General features: G+C 42.4%; 1 protein-coding gene across 1 annotated transcript in view; it reads left to right on the forward strand.

Moving 5' to 3' along the window:
* The window catches only part of LOC140190525 (adhesion G protein-coupled receptor B2-like), a 1,142,782-nt gene that overhangs the window by 602,805 nt on the left and 520,484 nt on the right, over nucleotides 1-19,493 (forward strand). Inside the window, exon 15 of the mRNA XM_072247176.1 lies at nucleotides 3,017-3,119. Within this exon, the coding sequence (XP_072103277.1) occupies nucleotides 3,017-3,119 (103 nt within the window). The remainder of the gene's footprint in view (nucleotides 1-3,016; nucleotides 3,120-19,493) is intronic.

The raw sequence follows: 19,493 nt of genomic DNA on the forward strand, positions 1-19,493 counted from the left end.
TGGCATAGTTTTTGCCAGGATACTGACTCACCAGCAGTTGGACCTTCCAGATACAGGTGTATTTTTACCACAATCAGTTGAAACACCTTAACTGCACACGTCTCCAAAAACAGATCTCCATTTAACCAATTACATGACTTCTAAAATCAATTGGCTGCACCAGTGATGATTTGGTGTGTTATATTCATGGGGGGGGGGGGAGAGAATATTTATGCAATCAATTATTTTGTGTTTTATATTTGTAATTAATTTAGATCACTTTGTAGAGATCAGTTCTCAGTTTGACACAAAAAAGTCTTTTTCTGTTGATCAGTGTCAAAAAAGCCAAATTGAATCCATTGAATCTTGTAAAACAATAAAACATGGAAACTTCCAAGGGGGTGAATTCTTTTTTTAGGCATATTCTTTTAAGCATATGTTCCTGATTTAGCACATTTGAATCCTAGATTCTCAGGCAAGATTCAGTGCAAGGTATTCATCAGCCTTCAAGTCAGCATCTCTTACTGAATAAACTATTTCTTACCTTCTCAGTAAAGATACAGTATGTAACTCTTAAGTATCAGCCGCTTTCTGTACAAAAAATATTGCCACCAAATACCTTTCAAAATTTCTTCTCTTTCCCTCCTGTTTTTTATACTTCCAGTACAGGAAAAAGTTATTGACCATCTACCCTATTGATGCCTTTAATGTATCTCCATAAGGATATCATACTTTCCCGGCATGTATGAAGAATAAACTTTTGTCTGGCTTCCAGCTGGGTACAGGTATTGATTTTAACTCAGGATGAGGCTTTTCATTCCAGGACAAGGGAGATGTCCTCCTTTTTTAAAGAAAGGGGCTTCCTTTCCTCCACTATCAACTCTGCTCTCAAACACATCTCCCCCATTTCACGCACATCTGCTCTCACTCCATCCTCCCGCCACCCCACTAAGAATAGGGTTCCCCTGGTTCTCAACTACCACCCCACCAGCCTCCGGGTCCAACATATTATTCTCCGTAACTTCCGCCACCTCCAACAGGATCCCACCACTAAGCACATCTTTCCCTACCCGCCTCTCTCTGCATTCCGCAGGGATTGCTCCCTACGCGACTCCCTTGTCCATTCGTCCCCCCCATCCCTGCCCACTGATCTCCCTCCTGGCACTTATCCTTGTAAGCGGAACAAGTGCTACACATGCCCTTACACTTCCTCCCTTACCACCATTCAGGGCCCCAGACAGTCCTTCCAGGTGAGGCGACACTTCACCTGTGAGTCGGCTGGGGTGATATACTGCGTCCAGTGCTCCCGATGTGGCCTTCTATATATTGGCAAGACCCAACGCAGACTGGGAGATCATTTCGCTGAACACCTATGCTCTGTCCGCCAGAGAAAGCAGGATTTCCTGGTGGCCACACATTTTAATTCCACATCCCATTCCCATTCTGACATGTCTATCCACGGCCTCCTCTACTGTAAAGATGAAGCCACACTCAGGTTGGAGGAACAACACCTTATATTCCGTCTAGGTAGCCTCCAACCTGATGGCATGAACATTGACTTCTCTAACTTCCGCTAATGCCCCACCTCCCCCTCGTACCCTATCCGTTATTTATTTTTATACACACATTCTTTCTCTCACTCTCCTTTTTCTCCCTCTGTCCCTCTGACTATACCCCTTGCCCATCCTCTGGGTTCCCCCCCCCCCACCGCCGTCTTTCTCTCCGGGCCTCCTGTCCCATGATCCTCTCATATCCCCTTTGCCGATCACCTGTCCAGCTCTTGGCTCCATCCCTCCCGCTCCTGTCTTCTCCTATCATTTTGGATCTCCCCCTCCCCCTCCCACTTTCAAATCTCTTACTCACTCTTCCTTCAGTTAGTCCTGACGAAGGGTCTCGGCCTGAAACGTCGACTGTACCTCTTCCTAGAGATGCTGCCTGGCCTGCTGCGTTCACCAGCAACTTTGATGTGCATTGCTTGAATTTCCAGCATCTGCAGTATTCCTGTTGTATTGATTTTAACGATGTTTTGATGACAAACTCTGCCATCTTCATCAGGGATGATTCCTGGGCATGTCTAGTCCTGTGGTATATATACTCCCGTCACCCATCTCTGCTGATTGGTGGACCTCATTCAATCAGGTTTCTGCTGTCCCACCTTGTTTACAATCAAATTCCAGTTCTTACTTGGAGCGAAACCTTCAATGTTGTTAAAGTTCTTTTCCTCTAGTTTTATTTCAATGGCTTCCTTTACCAGGAGGTTCCAAAAGCCATTGGAGTGGCACAGTAGTTGTGCCATCAAAATCAATCTTATGGCCATTGCAAATGTAATGTTCTGTACCGCCAATTTCTCTGGGTAAACCAAATGGATACACCTCCTGTGCTCCTTGATGCAGGTTTCCACCGCGCATCCCGTCTGGCTGATATACGCTGCTCTGCATTCACTAGAGGAAAAGATGCCCAGGCATCATTCCTGATGAAGATGACAGAGTTTGTCATCAAAACGTCAGTTAAAATTGATACCCATACCAGGCTAGAAGCCCGAGAAGAGTTTATTCTTACCTCCATAGATTACCCATCAGCCTTCTTCACTCTAGAGAAAGCAAGCCCTGGTCATCCAGTCTCTCCCCACAACTAAATTCCTCACAATCAGCGAGTATCCAGTTGAATCACACCTGCTCTCACTACACCTCAGCCACTTCCTTCCTATAGTATAGCAATGGGAGCTGCACAAAGTACTCCTTGTGCAGACCATCTGTATTTGGTAAGGTTGCAACATAGTTACCCAATATATTATCATTTAATATGAGTATTTTTATGTTGAGGTTCAGTATTTTATTCTTCAATAAAATAAATTTCAACTGAGTTGGGAGCTTAAATTAAATTATCACATTTTGCTAACAAGCAGTTTGCTGGTGTTTTTTCATATCTGTAACACAATCTTTATATTGGTACAGCTTTAAGCATTATTTTGATCGTATATGAACACTTTATTTGTCAATTTTAAAAATTAATTTACATATTAATTATCTTCTTCCAGAAAATCAATGGCAATAAATTCCAAAATACTAGCTGTAACAGTCAGACCGCAGCCCAAGGCTTCAGAACCAATTATTGTAGTAGAGCTGTCTCATCTTATTAACGTAAGTAATTCTATTCCCACTTTCAAATGTATTTGTGTATGTATCATTTCAACCCTGCAGATATAGATTTAAAATAATTTTTGGAAACTGCAACCCATATTAAACTTATTTTAATTAAAGTGCAAATCAAAAACTGACAATATTAAAATGTAATAACAAAATGTTGCATATCAAAGGATGAATCTCAAACACAGAAAAAGAGGAAATAATGAATGAATCCAGAGGTTTATTACATGATCTCTTCACTTTTACGTATTATGAGTCTAAGAGAACAGCTCCTTTCGACCTTCAGTGGCTTGGGAAATGTTACTGAGCATCTTTACTGTAATGCTTTTTATTAATAGTGTACACTGCAGTCACAGGGAATTAGTGGAAGGAGGAAGTGCTTAAGCTGATAGACAACATGCTGACCAAGGAAGTTGCATTTTCCCGTGTGATGCTGAGCTCCTGAATACACTGCAATTGTTAGGCAAGCAGCAATTATTCTATCAAACTCTTAATCTGTTTTCTAGATATTGGGAAGGCTTTGCAGAGACAAGAAGTGAATTATTAACGGTAGAATATCCAGATTCTGAGGATAATCTGCTCTTAAACTGAACATAATTATGGAACACATTTTGTAAACTTTCTGATCAATGGTCATCTACCTGCATGATGGGAACAGTTTCAGTGATGGGAGTGCCGTAGAAAATAAAAGATAGGTGTTTGGACTCCATAAAGCATGAATGTTACTTAATATTTATCTGCCCAAGCATGAATGTTATTCAAATTGTAATGTTTGTGTGTATAACCTGGAGTACTGTGTGCAGTTCTGGTCTCCATACTTGAGGAAAGATATACTGGCTTTGCAGGCAGTGCAGAGGAGGTTCACCAGGTTGATTCCAGGGATGAAGGGGTTAACCTATGAGGAGAGATTGAGTAGCCTGGGACTATACTGTCTGGAATTGAGAAGAATGAGAGGGGATCTTATAGAGACATAGAAAATTTTGAAAGGGATCGATAAGATAGAAGTAGGAAAGTTGTTTCCATTGGTAGGTGAGACTAGAACTAGGGGACATTGCCTCAAGATTCAGGAGAGAAGATTTAGGATGGAGATGAGGAGAAACTGTTTTTCCCAGAGAGTGGTGAATCTGTGGAATTCTCTGCCCAGGAAAGCAGTTGAGGCTTCTTCACTAAATATATTTAAGATACAGTTAGATAGGTTTTTACATAGTAAGGGAATTAAGGGTTATGGGGGAAAGGCAGGTAGATGGAGCTAAGTTTACGGACAGATCAGCCATGATCTTATTGAATGGCGGGGCAGGCTCGATGGGCCAGATGGCCTACTCCTGCTCCTATTTCTTATGTTCTTATGTTATGTTCATTATCTAAGAATCTGCAAATACAACTGAATACTACGTAATCAATAGTGAATGTTCCAATCCAAATGTGTTCTTGAAGGTGAGAGGGCCTACAACCCTGCCTGAGGAACTCCTGGTATTAATAGCCCCAGTAGCACAGTTGTCCTTTGTGCTATGCACAATACAGTAAAATCCCTATAGCTCAGTATCCAGCCATTTGAGATGAATTGACAAGAAAACTGTGATAGGATGGACTAGAAAATATGTGAAAAAGTGAATCCAGGGATAATTGTAAAATCCAATGATTGTAAAAGGAAACCTAAGGTTACTGTCCTTTATCTGAATGCATATAACACGTGTAAGAAGATCGATGAATTGAGAACATGAGTAGCAACATATGAGTAGAATCTGGTAGTTGTTAGGGAGACTAGGTCTGGGTACTCAGACCAAAAAAGGGAAAGGAGGTGGGGTAGGGTTGTTAATTAAGCAAGGTATCGGAGCAGTGCTGAGTCCTGATATAGATGCAGTAGATGATGTGGAATTATTGAGGTAGAAATCATGAAGAATAGTGGAAAGACACAGGTGCGCATAGACACTAGACACTAGAATGCTACAGCACAGTACAGGCCCTTCGACCCTCAATGTTGTGCCGACCCATATATTCCTTAAACAAAAAGTACTAAACCCACACTACCCTGTAACCCTCTATTTTTCTTTCATCCATGTGCCTGTCCAAGAGGCTCTTAAATACCCCTAATGTTTTAGCCTCCACCACCATCTCTGGCAAGTCATTCCAGGCACCCACAACCCTCTGTGTAAAAAACTTACCCCTGATGTCTCCCCTAAACTTCCCTCCCTTAACTTTGTATGTATGCCCTCTGATGTTTGCTATTCGTGCCCTGGGAAACAGGTGCTGGCTATCCACCCTATCTATGCCTCTCATAATCTTGTAGACCTCTATCAAGTCCCCTCTCATCCTTCTACGCTCCAAAGAGAAAAGTCCCAGCTCTGCTAACCTTGCCTTGTAAGACTTGTTTTCCAATCCAAGAAACATCCCGGTAAATCTCCTTTGCACCCTCTCCATAGCTTCCATATCCTTCCTATAATGAGGTGACCTGAAATGAACACAATACTCTAAGTGTCGTCTCACCAGAGATTTGTAGAGTTGCAACATTACCTCTCTACTCTTGAACTCAATCCCTCTGTTAATGAAGCCTAGCATCCCATAGGCCTTCTTAACTATCCTATCAACCTGTGCAGCGACCTTGAGGTATGAATTGACACCTACTCTGACCTGAAGGGTATGAAAATGTAACTGATGCAAGTTTGCCAATGACACAAACATTGTTAGAAGACATGCTGATAATGTTATGATCTTGCAATGGAAAATAGACTGAGTGACTGGGCAAAGTTTTGGCAAATATGATTAACTGTTGGTAATAGTATGGACATAAACCTTGTGGGAGGAAACAAAAGGCAGGTCATTATCTAAATGAAGGGAAACTGTAAATGAGTGGTTAAAATGAACCTAGGTGTCCTAGTACATGAATCACAAAGTGCCTGTGGGCAGGTGCAGTAAACAGTGAAAAGGGCAAATTGTATATTGGTCTTTATGTGAAGAGATTGCAGTTTAAAAATACAGATGTTTTGCTGCAATTGTACTGGGTGTTGGTGAAACCACAGTTAAGACTACTGTGGACTGTTTATATACTCTACTTGAAGATGAGATTCACCAGGCTGATTTCTGGGATGACAATTACCAAGAAAGGCAAAACAGATTAGATCTGAAGTCTTTAAATTTAAGAAGAATGAGGAATGACACAGCTGTAATTGAGATGTTGTCACTTTGTAGAAATCTGTTTTCACTTTTGACACTGTCAGGACGCTGAAGCAGACCAAGTACTGTGCGCACTATGATATTTACTAAGTAGCAAATCCAGAGGGGCTGCAGAGTTGGCATCAAATTTCAGGCAGAGATCAAAACATCCAGAGAAATCCAAAACCCAGAATTGGGAAACAGGCAGAGTCAATATTCAGACGGACAGAGTTCAGATGCAAATGCTGGAAAGGCTCAGGAAAACTCACTGGCACAATCTGACATCAAACAGGTGAAAACACAGGACTGAAGTACACTGAACAATAGACAGAGGCAGATGATAGGTGGAGCACAATGAGACACAGGTGGCAACAATACAGATAATAATGAGAAACAGATGAGAGGCAGAGTACTCAGTAATACAGGGGCCGGAGTAGAGCAGGAATGACTGGCTGCGGGGTATCCTTGCTCCAGTAAAGCATTGAACAGGCTGAGTGGAGGTCCATCCAGAAGATTGACCGTATACACCAGTTTTCACGCATCATGTGTATAAGATGATGAGAAGCATTGATTGTGTGGGTAGTCAGAGGCTTTTTCCCAGGGCTGAAATGGTTGCCACAAGAGGGCACAGTTTTAAGGTGCTTGGAAGTAGGTACAGAGGAGATATCAGGGGTAAGTTTTCTATGCAGAGAGTGGTGAGTGCATGGAATGGGCTGCCGGTGACAGTGGTAGAGGTGGATATGACAGGGTTTTTTAAGAGACTCCTGGATAGATACATGAAGCTTAGAAAAATAGGGGGCTATGGGTAATTTCTAGGGTAAGGACATGTTCGGCACAACGTTGTGGGCTGAAGGGCCTGTATTGTGCTGCAGATTTTCTGTGTTCTATGTTCCAACACAACCAGGATGTGCTTGGAATGTTAGCTCGCATTGGGTAATAAAATTCCTGCAACCCTCGGTATCACCAGAATACTTGGTTCCTGTACAGACATTGGTGTCTGTGCGGGTACGAAGGCGGAGTCAGTTCAGGTCTGGGCGTGGGAGTGGGACCATTAGTAACAGAGATTGTCGGGGCAGCAGAAAAGGAGGACCTGTGCGATGCTGGGAGTAGGACTGAGGTGGCCAGAGGCTGCTGAATGCATTGGCAAGAGCATTAATGGCTGTCAGCTGATGCTGGCTGTCCACAGTAAGTTTGTGGACAGCGGCCATGAGAGCGGAATTCGCAGTCTGATTGTCTGCGGTGAGCTGTTCAACCATTGCGACTAGGGATGATACCTGTTCCTCCAATGAGACTGGGCTTGTCAACACGAGACCATCTCCCTCATTGCCTCTGTAACTTCACTGACAACAGATTCCATTGCGGGTAGTTTGTCTCCAACCTGACCAAAGAATCTCAGGGCCAAGGGCAGTTGTTCTCTCTCTGCTGGGTCCATCTTTGTGCGGGTCGAGACTTGCTGTCACCAGGTTCAGATATGTTCCAAGTATGGATTGTGAGACACTGAAGTGGATCGATATTTCACAGACTTTGATGTGAACAGTGTTAAAGGGAAAATAAAATAATAAATGCTAGTCCAAACAGGGCCATTAACTAAAACTCTCAAATGGAAAACAAAGCCGACACTGCAGCTGAAAGAAATAACTAAATATATAACAAATACCACTCGTCTTCAGAGTCAGTTGACTCGACAGTCCAATTTCTCGGGCAAGGCCGAATGCAAACAGGCAGCAAAGTGTTGCTGTGTTGTGTCCGTCTCAACAAGCACAACAACAGAATGAATGGGGTTAAATACTATCACAATGAAATAATAATTAGCTGACACATGCATTTTCACAAGCACAATTGCCGTATCTGATGCGCTGCCGAATCCATAATTGTGACACAATGGTATTACAGGAAAGATAAAGCAGTGGCTAATTGGCAGGAAGAAAAGAGTAGGAATGAAAGGAGCATTTTTCTAGTTGGCTGCTGGTGACTCGCGGTGGTCCAGTGGCGTTGGTGTTGCCACTGCTTCTTTTTACGTTATATGTCAATGACTTGGATGATGGAATTGATGGATTTGTTGCAAAGTTTGCAGATGATAAGTGGAGGGACAAGTAGTTTTGAGGAAGCAAAGGCTACAGAAGGACTTTGACAGATTAGGAGAATAGGCAAAGAAGTGCTAGATGGAATACAGTGTTGGCAAATGCATGGCCATGTACTTTGGTAGAAGGAATTAAAGAGTAGATTATTTTCTAAATGAAGAGAAAATTCAAAAATATGAGGCACAAAAGGCTTGAGAGTCCTTGTGCATGATTCCCTAAAGGTTAATTTGCAGGTTGAATAGGTGTTGAGGAAGGATGATGCAATTTTAGTGTCCATTTCAGGTGGACAAGTATACAGAAGCAAGGATGTAATGTTGAGTCTTTATAAAGCATTGATGAGCAGTTGGAGTGTTGTGAGCAGCTTTGCACCCCTTATCTTAGAAAGGATGTGCTGACACTGGAGAGGGTTCAAAGGAGGTTCATGAAAATGATTCCAGGATTGAATGGCTTGTCATATGAAGAGCGTTTGATGGCTCTGGGTCTGTAATCATCAGAATTCAAAGAAACTTCTCAAATGTTGAAAGGTCTTGATAGAGTGAATGTGGAGAGGATGTTTCCTATGGTGGGGGTGGCGGTCTAAGACAGCCTCAGAATAGAGGAGCGTCCTTTTAGAATGAAGATGAGGAGGAATTTCTTTAGACAGAGAGTGGTGAAGCTGTGGAATTTGTTGCCACAGGCAGTTGTGGAGGCTAAGTTAAGGGAGAGTTTGATAGATTCTTCATTGGTCAGGGCATGAGGGGATATGGGGAAAAGGCAGGAGATTGGGACTGAGAAGGAAAATGGTTCAGCCATAATGAAATGGCAGAGTAGACTTCACTGGCCAAATGGGTTAATTCTACTCCTTTACCTTATGGTCTTGTGATCTTAGTTAATCTATTAGGCAGTGCATCTTTGGACTGTGGGAGGAAACCAGAAGATCCAGAGAAAGCCCATGCATTCCATGGGGAAAACATACAAACTCCAAAAGGCAAAGGAGCAGATTTAGGCCATTCATCCCATCAAGTCTGTTCCACAATTTCATCATTATCCCTCTCAACCCCATTCTCCTGCCTTCTTCATGTAACCTTTGAAACCCTGATTAATCAAAAACCTAACAACCTCTGCCTTAAATATACCCAATGAACTGGCCTACTCAGCCATCAGCAGCAATTCATTCCACAGATTCAGTACCCTCTTGCTGAAGAAATTTTCCTCATCGCTTTTCTAAATAGATGTACTTCTATTCTGAGGCTCTGTCCTCTGGTCTAAACTCCACCAGTATAGAAAACATACTCTCCTCGTCCACTCTATCTCGGCCTTTCAATATTCCACCCTTGCTTTCATACTCTAGTCCTTTCAAAATGAATACCAACATATATTTACATTCTTTAATACAAACTCATCCTGCATGTTAACCTTTAGTAGATCCTGCACGCAGACTCTTAAGTCTGTTTGCCTTTCTGATTTTTTAATTTAATCCTCGTTTAGAAAATAGCCCACACCTTTATTCCTTGTAGCAAAGTACATTTCCCATGTGCTTCAGACACTATATTCCATCTACCACTTTCTCGCCCATTCGTCCAATCTGTCTAAGTCCTTCAGGAAAATCCTGCTTCCTCAACACTACCGTCCTCTCCACCTATCTTCATTTTGTCTATAAACCTGGCCACAAAACCATCAATTCCTTCATCCAAATCATTGACATATAATGTGAAAAGTAGCAGTTACAATACCACTGATCACTGGCAGCCAACCAGAAAAGGCTCCCTTTATTCCCACTTTTTGCCTCCTGCCAGTCAGCCAATCTTCTCTACAAGTGAGTATATCTCTTATAATACCATGGGCTCTTACCTTATTAAGCAGTTTCATGTGTGGCACATTGTCAAAGGCCTTTGGAAAATCCAAATAAACAACATTCACCAACACTTCTTTGTCTATCCTTCCTCAAAAAATTCTGACAGATTTGTCAGGCAAGATTTCCCCTTAAGGAAACCATGCTGACTTTGATCTATTTTATCATGTGCCTCCAAGTACCCTGAAACCTCATTCTTAATAATATACTTCCAACCACTAAACTCAGTCTAACTAGCCTATAATTTCCTTTCTTCTGCATCCCTCCCTTCTTAAAGAATGGAGTGACATTTGTAATTTTTCCAGTGCTCTGAAACCATTCCAGAATCTATTGATTCTTAACAGATCATTACTAATGCCTCCACAGTCTCTTCATGCTTTTCTGCCAAAATTCCAGTGTTCATTCCAATTACATTTAGACCTTTCAACTTCCCAAGCACCTTTTCCTTAATAATAGTAATGACATTCACTCCTGCGTCCTGATGCTCTCACGTTACTGGCATTCTGCTAGTGTATTCCACAGTGAAGACTAACTCAAAATACTTATTAAGTGCATCTGCTATTTCTTTGAATACTACCTCTCCAGTGTGATTTTCCAGTGGTTCGATACCTACTTTCATCCCTTTTTACTCTATATATCTGAAAAATCTTTTTGTACCCTCTTTTATAACATTGGTTAGCTTACCTTAATATTTAATCTTTTCTCTCTTTATGGCTTTTTAGTTAACTTCTGTTGGTTTTTAAAAGCTTCCCAATCCTATACCTTCACACTAATTTTTGCTCTATTATATGCCTTCTCTTTTCCTTTTATGCTGCTTTTGACTTCCCTTGGCAGCCACAGTTGCCTTGAGAATACTTATTCATCTTTAGGATATATCTCTCCTGTGCCTTCCAAATTACTCCCAGAAATTCCAGCTATTGTTGTTCTGCCGTCATCTCTGCTGGTGTCCCTTTCTAATCAACTTCGGCCACTTCCTGTTTTATTCTTCTGTAACTCCCTTTACTCCACTTTAATACTATTACTTCCAATTTTTGCTTCCTTCTCAAAAGGCGGGGTGAATTCTATCATATTATAATCACTTACTCCTAAGCTTTCCTTAACGTTAAGCTCCCTAATCAAATCTGGTTCAGTACATAACACCCAATCCGGAACTGACGTTCCCCTAGTTGATCCAAACACAAGCTGCTTTAAAAAGCAGGAATTCTACAAATTCTTTCTCTCGGGATCCAGTACAACCGTGATTTTTTCCCACTCTACCTGCATATTCAAATCCCCCATGACTATCACAACATTGCCCTTTTTACATGTCTTTTCAATCTCCCTTGTAATTTGCAACCAATATCCTGGCTACTGTTTGGTGGTCTTTATATAACTCCCATTACGGTTTTTTACTTGGAGTATTGTGTGCAGTTTTGGTCCCCTAATCTGAGGAAAGACATCCTTGCCATAGAGGGAGTACAAAGAAGGTTCACCAGATTGATTCCTGGGATGGCAGGACTTTCATATGAAGAAAGACTGGATGAACTGGGCTTGTACTCGTTGGAATTTAGAAGATTGAGGGGGGATCTGATTGAAAGGTATAAAATCCTAAAGGGATTGGACAGGCTAGATGCAGGAAGATTGTTCCCGATGTTGGGGAAGTCCAGAACAAGGGGTCACAGTTTGAGGATAGAGGGGAAGCCTTTTAGGACCGAGATTAGGAAAAACTTCTTCACTCAGAGAGTGGTGAATCTGTGGAATTCTCTGCCACAGGAAACAGTTGAGGCCAGTTCATTGGCTATATTTAAGAGGGAGTTAGATATGGCCCTTGTGGCTAAGGGGATCAGGGGGTATGGAGGGAAGGCTGGTACAGGGTTCTGAGTTGGATGATCAGCCATGATCATACTGAATGGCGGTGCAGGCTCGAAGGGCCGAATGGCCTACTCCTGCACCTATTTTCTATGTTCCTATGTTTTAAGCTTCAGTTTCTCAGCTCTACCCACAAGGATATTCCAATCCTATGTCACCTCTTTCTGAGATTTTGATTTTATATTTTACTAACAGAGCCTCCCCACCCCTTCTTCCTACCTGCCTATCCTAATGGTATAACACATACAATACTGCGCAAAAGTCTTAGGTACATATATATAGCTGAGGTTCCGAAGACTTTTGCACAGGATTACAGTAATTTAATGTATTGCACTGTACTGCTGCCAGAAAATAAAAAACTCACGACATATATGAGTGATGATAAACCTGATCAAGGGCAGACGAAATCTCAATGGCTCTTCACACGGCTTTAGACCACCTGGACAACACAAACACCTACATCAAGATGTTGTTCATCGACTATAGCTCAACATTTAGTACCATCATTCCCACAATTCTGAATGAGAAGTTGTAGAACCTGGGCCTCTGTATCTTCCTCTGTAATTGGATCCTTGACTTCCTAACTGGAAGACCACATTCTGTGCGGATTGGTGATAACATATCCTCCTCACTGACGATCAACACTGGTGCACCTCAGGGGTGTGTGCTTAGCCCACTGCTCTACTCTCTGAATACATGTGACTGTGTGGCTAGGCATAGCTCCAATACCATCTATAAATTCTGATGATACAGCTATTGTTGGTAGAATCTCAGGTGGTGACGAGAGAGTGTACAGGAGTGAGAAATGCCAACTAGTGGAGTGGTTCCGCAGCAACAACTTGGCAGTCAATGTCAGTAAGACAAGAGAACTGATTGTGGACTTCAGGAAAGGTACAACGAAGGAACACATTCCAATCCTCATAGAGGGATCAGAAGTGGAGAGAGTGAGCAGCTTCAAGTTCCTGGATGTCAAGATCTCTGAGGATCTAACCTGGTCCCAACATATCAATGTAGTGATAAAGAAGGCAAGTTCTTTTTTAGGAGCTTGAAGCGATTTGGCATGCCAACAAATACACTCAAAAACTTCTATAGTTGTACCGTGGAGAGCATTCTGACAGGCTGCATCACTGACTGGTGTGTGTGTGGAGGAGGGGGGGGGCGGGCGGGTTGCTACTGCACAGGACCGAAAGAAGCTGCAGAAGGTTGTAAGTCTATTCAGCTCCATCTTGGGCACTAGCCTACAAAGTACCCAGGACATCTTTAGGGAGTGGTGTCTCAGAAAGATAGAGTCCATTATTAAAGACCTCCAGCACCCAGGGCATGTCCTTTTCTCACTGTTACCATCAGGTAGAAGGTACAGAAGCCTGAAGGTACACACTCAGCAATTCAGGAACAGTTTCTTCCCCTCTGCCATCCGATTCCTGAATGGACTTTGAAGCTTTGGACACTACTTCACTTTTTTAATAATACAGTATTTCTGTTTTTGCACATTTTAAATAATCTATTCAATAGACATAATTGATTAACTTGTTTATTTATTATTATGTTTTATTTTATTTATTGATTATTTTTCTCTCTCTGCTAGATTATGTATTGCATTGAACTGCTGCTGCTAAGTTAACAAATTTCACGTCACATGCCGGAGATAATAAACCTGATTCTGATTCTGATTCTGATTGGGTCTCTATTGTGAACTGAGAATGGGAAGGAGGCAGGGAGAGGAGAATCATGGTTGGGAAAAAGGGAAGGGAGAGGGGAGGTTAGCACCGGAGAGACATTCTGTAGTCATCAATGAGTGAAATATTTGGATTCAAATGAACTTTCCTGGTGTCTCAGGGCTGGGTGTGTCTGCACACGCACCACCCCCTGCCCCTGCCCCTGCCCCTGCCATTTCTTCTCTCCCACATGTAACACAGCCGTTCCATGGTGCTGCCTCCTGACCACTTCCAACATCCTTTGCTCTCACCAGATTTACAAACCTACTCTCCACTCCACGTTGACAAGACAGCACTACACAGAAGTCTTTGGCATCTATCTATTTATACAGTACCTGCCTGAAACTTTTGCACAGTATTGTATACTGGGATGTTGAACTCCCAACTATGATCTTCTTTCAGCCACAACTCAGCGATGACCATAACATCATACCTGCCAATCTTTAAATGAGGTTCTGTTATAAGATAGCACTGATGATGCCCAGCAAGTATTTACAGGCAGCAGAAAACAAAACAAAGGATATTAATATATACCATGTTAATAATTTATTAATAATGACCAACACAAACAATGCTAACAATGGTGAGACGAGCAAAGGGTGGTCGAGGCAAACAGAGGCAGATTGAAAGCACAGATGCAGGCAAGGCATGGTCATGGTAAGTGGAGTTGGGGTCAAAGCAGAATCGTTGTGTCCCCAAGAGCAAAGGAAAGTCCTGATTTAAATGCCTGGCTGAATTGGAAATGTCAGGTATGGGCCAAATCGTGGCAGTGGGGTCCAGACCCTGAGAGCAAGGAATGGCCGGATGTTTGGACAACTTAAGCACTGGGCCAGATCGGAAAGGTCAGGGCGTCGGGACTGGAGGTGAGACGAGGGCCAGTTCCACTCACTGATCTGCGATTTTTACTCATCTCCAGCTGAAATGCAGTTCCAGCTGTAGTGAGGTCTGGCTTCACGGTTGTGGTCTCATAACATTTACTCAGTTTTGCGATGATCAGTGGCACTACCTGCACCAGCTGCAGTGACGCCTGGCTTTGTGTCTGACATAAAACTCCAGTTCTGAAGCAGTGACGCCTGGCTTTGTGTCTGACATAAAATTCCATTCTGAAGCAGTGACGCCTGGCTTTGTGTCTGACATAAAATTCCATTCTGAAGCAGTGACGCCTGGCTTTGTGTCTGACATAAAACTCCAGTTCTGAAGCAGTGACGCCTGGCTTTGTGTCCGACATAAAACTCCAGTTCTGAAGCAGTGACGCCTGGCTTTGTGTCCGACATAAAACTCCAGTTCTGAAGCAGTGACGCCTGGCTTTGTGTCTGACATAAAACTCCAGTTCTGAAGCAGTGACGCCTGGCTTTGTGTCCGACATAAAACTCCAGTTCTGAAGCAGTGACGCCTGGCTTTGTGTCCGACATAAAACTCCAGTTCTGAAGCAGTGACGCCTGGCTTTGTGTCCGACATAAAACTCCAGTTCTGAAGCAGTGACGCCTGGCTTTGTGTCTGACATAAAACTCCAGTTCTGAAGCAGTGACGCCTGGCTTTGTGTCCGACATAAAACTCCAGTTCTGAAGCAGTGACGCCTGGCTTTGTGTCCGACATAAAACTCCAGTTCTGAAGCAGTGACGCCTGGCTTTGTGTCCGACATAAAACTCCAGTTCTGAAGCAGTGACGCCTGGCTTTGTGTCCGACATAAAACTCCAGTTCTGAAGCAGTGACGCCTGGCTTTGTGTCTGACATAAAACTCCAGTTCTGAAGCAGTGACGCCTGGCTTTGTGTCTGACATAAAACTCCAGTTCTGAAGCAGTGACGCCTGGCTTTGTGTCTGACATAAAACTCCAGTTCTGAAGCAGTGACGCCTGGCTTTGTGTCTGACATAAAACTCCAGTTCTGAAGCAGTGACGCCTGGCTTTGTGTCTGACATAAAACTCCAGTTCTGAAGCAGTGACGCCTGGCTTTGTGTCTGACATAAAACTCCAGTTCTGAAGCAGTGACGCCTGGCTTTGTGTCTGACATAAAACTCCAGTTCTGAAGCAGTGACGCCTGGCTTTGTGTCTGACATAAAACTCCAGTTCTGAAGCAGTGACGCCTGGCTCTGTGTCTGACATAAAACTCCAGTTCTGAAGCAGTGACGCCTGGCTTTGTGTCTGACATAAAACTCCAGTTCTGAAGCAGTGACGCCTGGCTTTGTGTCTGACATAAAACTCCAGTTCTGAAGCAGTGACGCCTGGCTTTGTGTCTGACATAAAACTCCAGTTCTGAAGCAGTAACGCCTGGCTTTGTGTCTGACATAAAACTCCTGTTCTGAAGCCATTTGCTTACTTTTGTTTTTTGCACTATTTGTTTTTTTTTGCTCTCTGCACTTTGGGTGTTTGATGGCCTTTTTTAAGTAGATTCTTTTGGGAGTTCTTTGTTTTCTGGTTGCCTGTAAGGAGACAAATCTTTAGGTTGTATAATGTATACATACTTTGATAACAAATATACTTTGAACTTTGAGCTACCTTATTCCATATACGGCTTGCATTAAAATATATCACCTTCAGTCCTGTATTCATCACCCCTTTTAATTTTGGCCCCCAGTTACACTTTAACTCATCTCACTAACTGCACTTTTGCTCTATCACCTGTCTATCCTTCATCGCAGTCTTGATAAACCAACTGCCCCATCCTCAGCCCTATCAGTCCAGTTCCCATCTCCCTGCCAAACTAATTGAAACCCTCCCCAACAGCTCCAGTAAGCCTACCCATGGGGATGTTGCTGCACCTTGGGTTCAGTATAACTCATCTTTTTTTGTACAGGTCATAATATACCTTCTCCAGCAGAAATCCCAATAATCCAGAAATCTGAAACTCTGCCCCTATACCAATTCCTCAGCCACGTATTCACTTGCTAAATCATTACATTTGTACCCTCAGTGGTACATGGCACAGGCAGCAACCCAGGCATTGCTACCCTGGAGGTCTTGCTTTTCAACTTTCTACCTAATTCCCTATATTCTCACTTCAGGACTTCCTCACCTGCCTACCTATGTCATTGGTTCCAATATGTACCATGACTTCCAGCTGTTCACCCTCCCCCTTTAGAATACTGTGGACCCAATCTGAGAAATGTCTGACCCTGCCCCCTGGAAAGCAAAATACCATCAGGGAATCTCTTTCACATCCATGGAATCTGCTCACTAATTATGGAATTTCTTGTCACTACTGCACTCCTCCACACTCCTTCCCTTCTGAGCCACAGAGAGGTTCAGTGCCAGCGATCGGGTCACTGTGGCTTCCCCTTGGTAGTTCATCCCCCCCATACTATTCAAAGTGGTATACATGATTGTGGGGGTTGGCGCAGTGGTACTCTGCACTGTCTTCCGATTCCCTTTCCACCTCCTGACAGTCACCCAGGTACCTGCCTCCTGCAACTTGGGAGTGTCAACCTCCCTGTAGCTCCCATCTATCACCTTCTCATTTTCCTGTATAAACCAAAGGTCATCCAGCTGCAGTCCCATTTCCTTATAGTTCCCAAGGAGCTGCAATTCAGTGCACTTTGTGCAGATGTGGTTATCAGGGAGGTGGGAGTCTCCCAAAGTTCCCACATCTCACACAAGGAAGATACCACTAACTGTGGACCCATTCTAACTGAGTAATAACAGAAAAAAAAACTTACTAGAAATTTAGCTGGAACCTTCGAGTCCTGAAAGGCCCCAAGCTCTTTTGATACCTTTACCTGCAAGGTAATGTCATACGTTAGAATATTTAGTTCCCAATCTCAGTCACCATATAATTGTATCTCTTTAATGGCTATTAAATCAAATCCGTTTATCTCCATAGAATCTGCCGTTTGTTTCAAATGCTTTATATATTAAGATAAAGTAGATTTGATTTTAAATCTTTATTACCGTTACTTTTTCTAATTACACTGATTTGCTGATACATCTTTACTGTTAAGGTCACTGAGTCTCTTTGTTCTGTTTTTCATTACTGAAATTCTTACTCTGCTCAGTATCCTTGGTTTTTTGTTAAAGTTATTAACTTTCCTCTTGCTTAAACTGTTCAGAATGAAGCTCTATAATCAGTCCAACTCAACAGATTTACCAGAACAGTGGGCCCTGCTGAAAGAAACAGAATGTAAAAAGCTGCTGATGTTGGAAAATTGAAAGAAAAAACAAAAACACCGAGGATGCTCAAACAGATCAGCAGAATCTGTGCAGAAAGAAACAGGTTTAATGTTTCATGGTGATAGTCCTTCAATGGAACTGCAACTTTATCTATTGACCTGAATGTTAAGTTTGTTTCTCTCGCTGTAGATGCTTCCTGATCTGATGGTCATCCCCTTCATTTTAATGTTTATTGGTTTAAGCAGGATCCATTTGAATTCAATAGTTCTTTCTTTCCTTTCAGTATCCCCTTCCCTACCCATCCCCAACCCACCTGACAAAATCTGTTTGAAACTTTGCCAATTTGGGAAAGGCTCAGGCAACACCTCAGAGGTTTTAAAAGTTCTGCATTTTGATTTCAACCCTAACCCATCAAAGTTTCTCAGCTAAACCTCATACTTAGCTCTGCCAATCTGTTTGTTTCCTGGATTCTGCCCTATCCCAAAACCTTCCCCACCATATCACACACCCCAAACCACCCCCAACTCCAAAGATAGGAAAATTTTGGCTCTAGGTATAACTCATTCTGGGAAACAAGATTGTTTCTACTATTTTGTGAGAGAACACGGGCTTTTCTACGCCCAGTACACTAAGCTGTTTCTTCAAGTCCTGCAGAGGAGGTCAGATTGGTCATTGTAGTGGGACCCATTGAGATGGATCATTCATGCCTCCTGTGTGTGGCTGAATCCTGATGAAAGCGCCTCAGCCCTGTCTTTCACCTGCATTCTGTCCCGTTATTTGACATGAGGATGCTTAGAAAGCCCAATCGGCCTGTTGATTTAATTGTCCAAATCTGGTACAACTGTTTGTGCAGCATGAGGAATTTTGATTTGCATTAATTTTGCAATCTATAAGCCTTCCCCTGATCTTATTACTGTGGAGAATACGAATCTATTGCACTCCAGCTAGGAAATATGTCAATAGATCATCAGTTTAACTCTTCATACTCACAATGAGTAACACAGTTGTATCAAATTATCCTAGAAATATAGAGCACAGAAATGGGCCCTATTGGCCTGCCTCATCTAAGCCAATCAGGGTGTCTGTCTATGCTAATCACATTTGCCTGTATTGGGCTTGTTCCAGAAGTTCACCACTCTCTGTGTTTAGAAACCCTCAGATCATTAAATTCCACCTCCTCACCTTAAGCCAGTAATCTAGATACACCAGCCTTAGAAAAAAGACTATCTACCTCTTTTGGTCTCTAAACTATATGACACACAATTTAAAGACCAAATTTGGATTTTTTTTCACCTTTCCTCAATAACTTTGCAAAATTAGAATCAGGATTAGATTTGTTATCACTGGTATATGTTGTGAACTTTATTAACTTAGCAGCAGCAGTTAAACGCAACACATAATATAGAAGAAAGAAAAAATAAAGTAATAATAATAAATAAGTAAATCAATTACAGTATACATATATTGAATAGATTAGAAATTGTGCAAAAAACAGAAATGATATATATTAAAAAAGTGAGGTAGTGTCCAAGGGTTCAATGTCCATTTAGGAATTGGATGACAGAGGGGAAGAAGCTGTTCCTGAATCATGGAATGTGTGCCTTCAGGATCTGTACCTTCTACCCAATGGTAACAGTGAG

This window comes from Mobula birostris, chromosome 30 (genome assembly GCF_030028105.1).
Source record: "Mobula birostris isolate sMobBir1 chromosome 30, sMobBir1.hap1, whole genome shotgun sequence".
Taxonomy (NCBI): Eukaryota; Metazoa; Chordata; class Chondrichthyes; order Myliobatiformes; family Myliobatidae; genus Mobula; species Mobula birostris.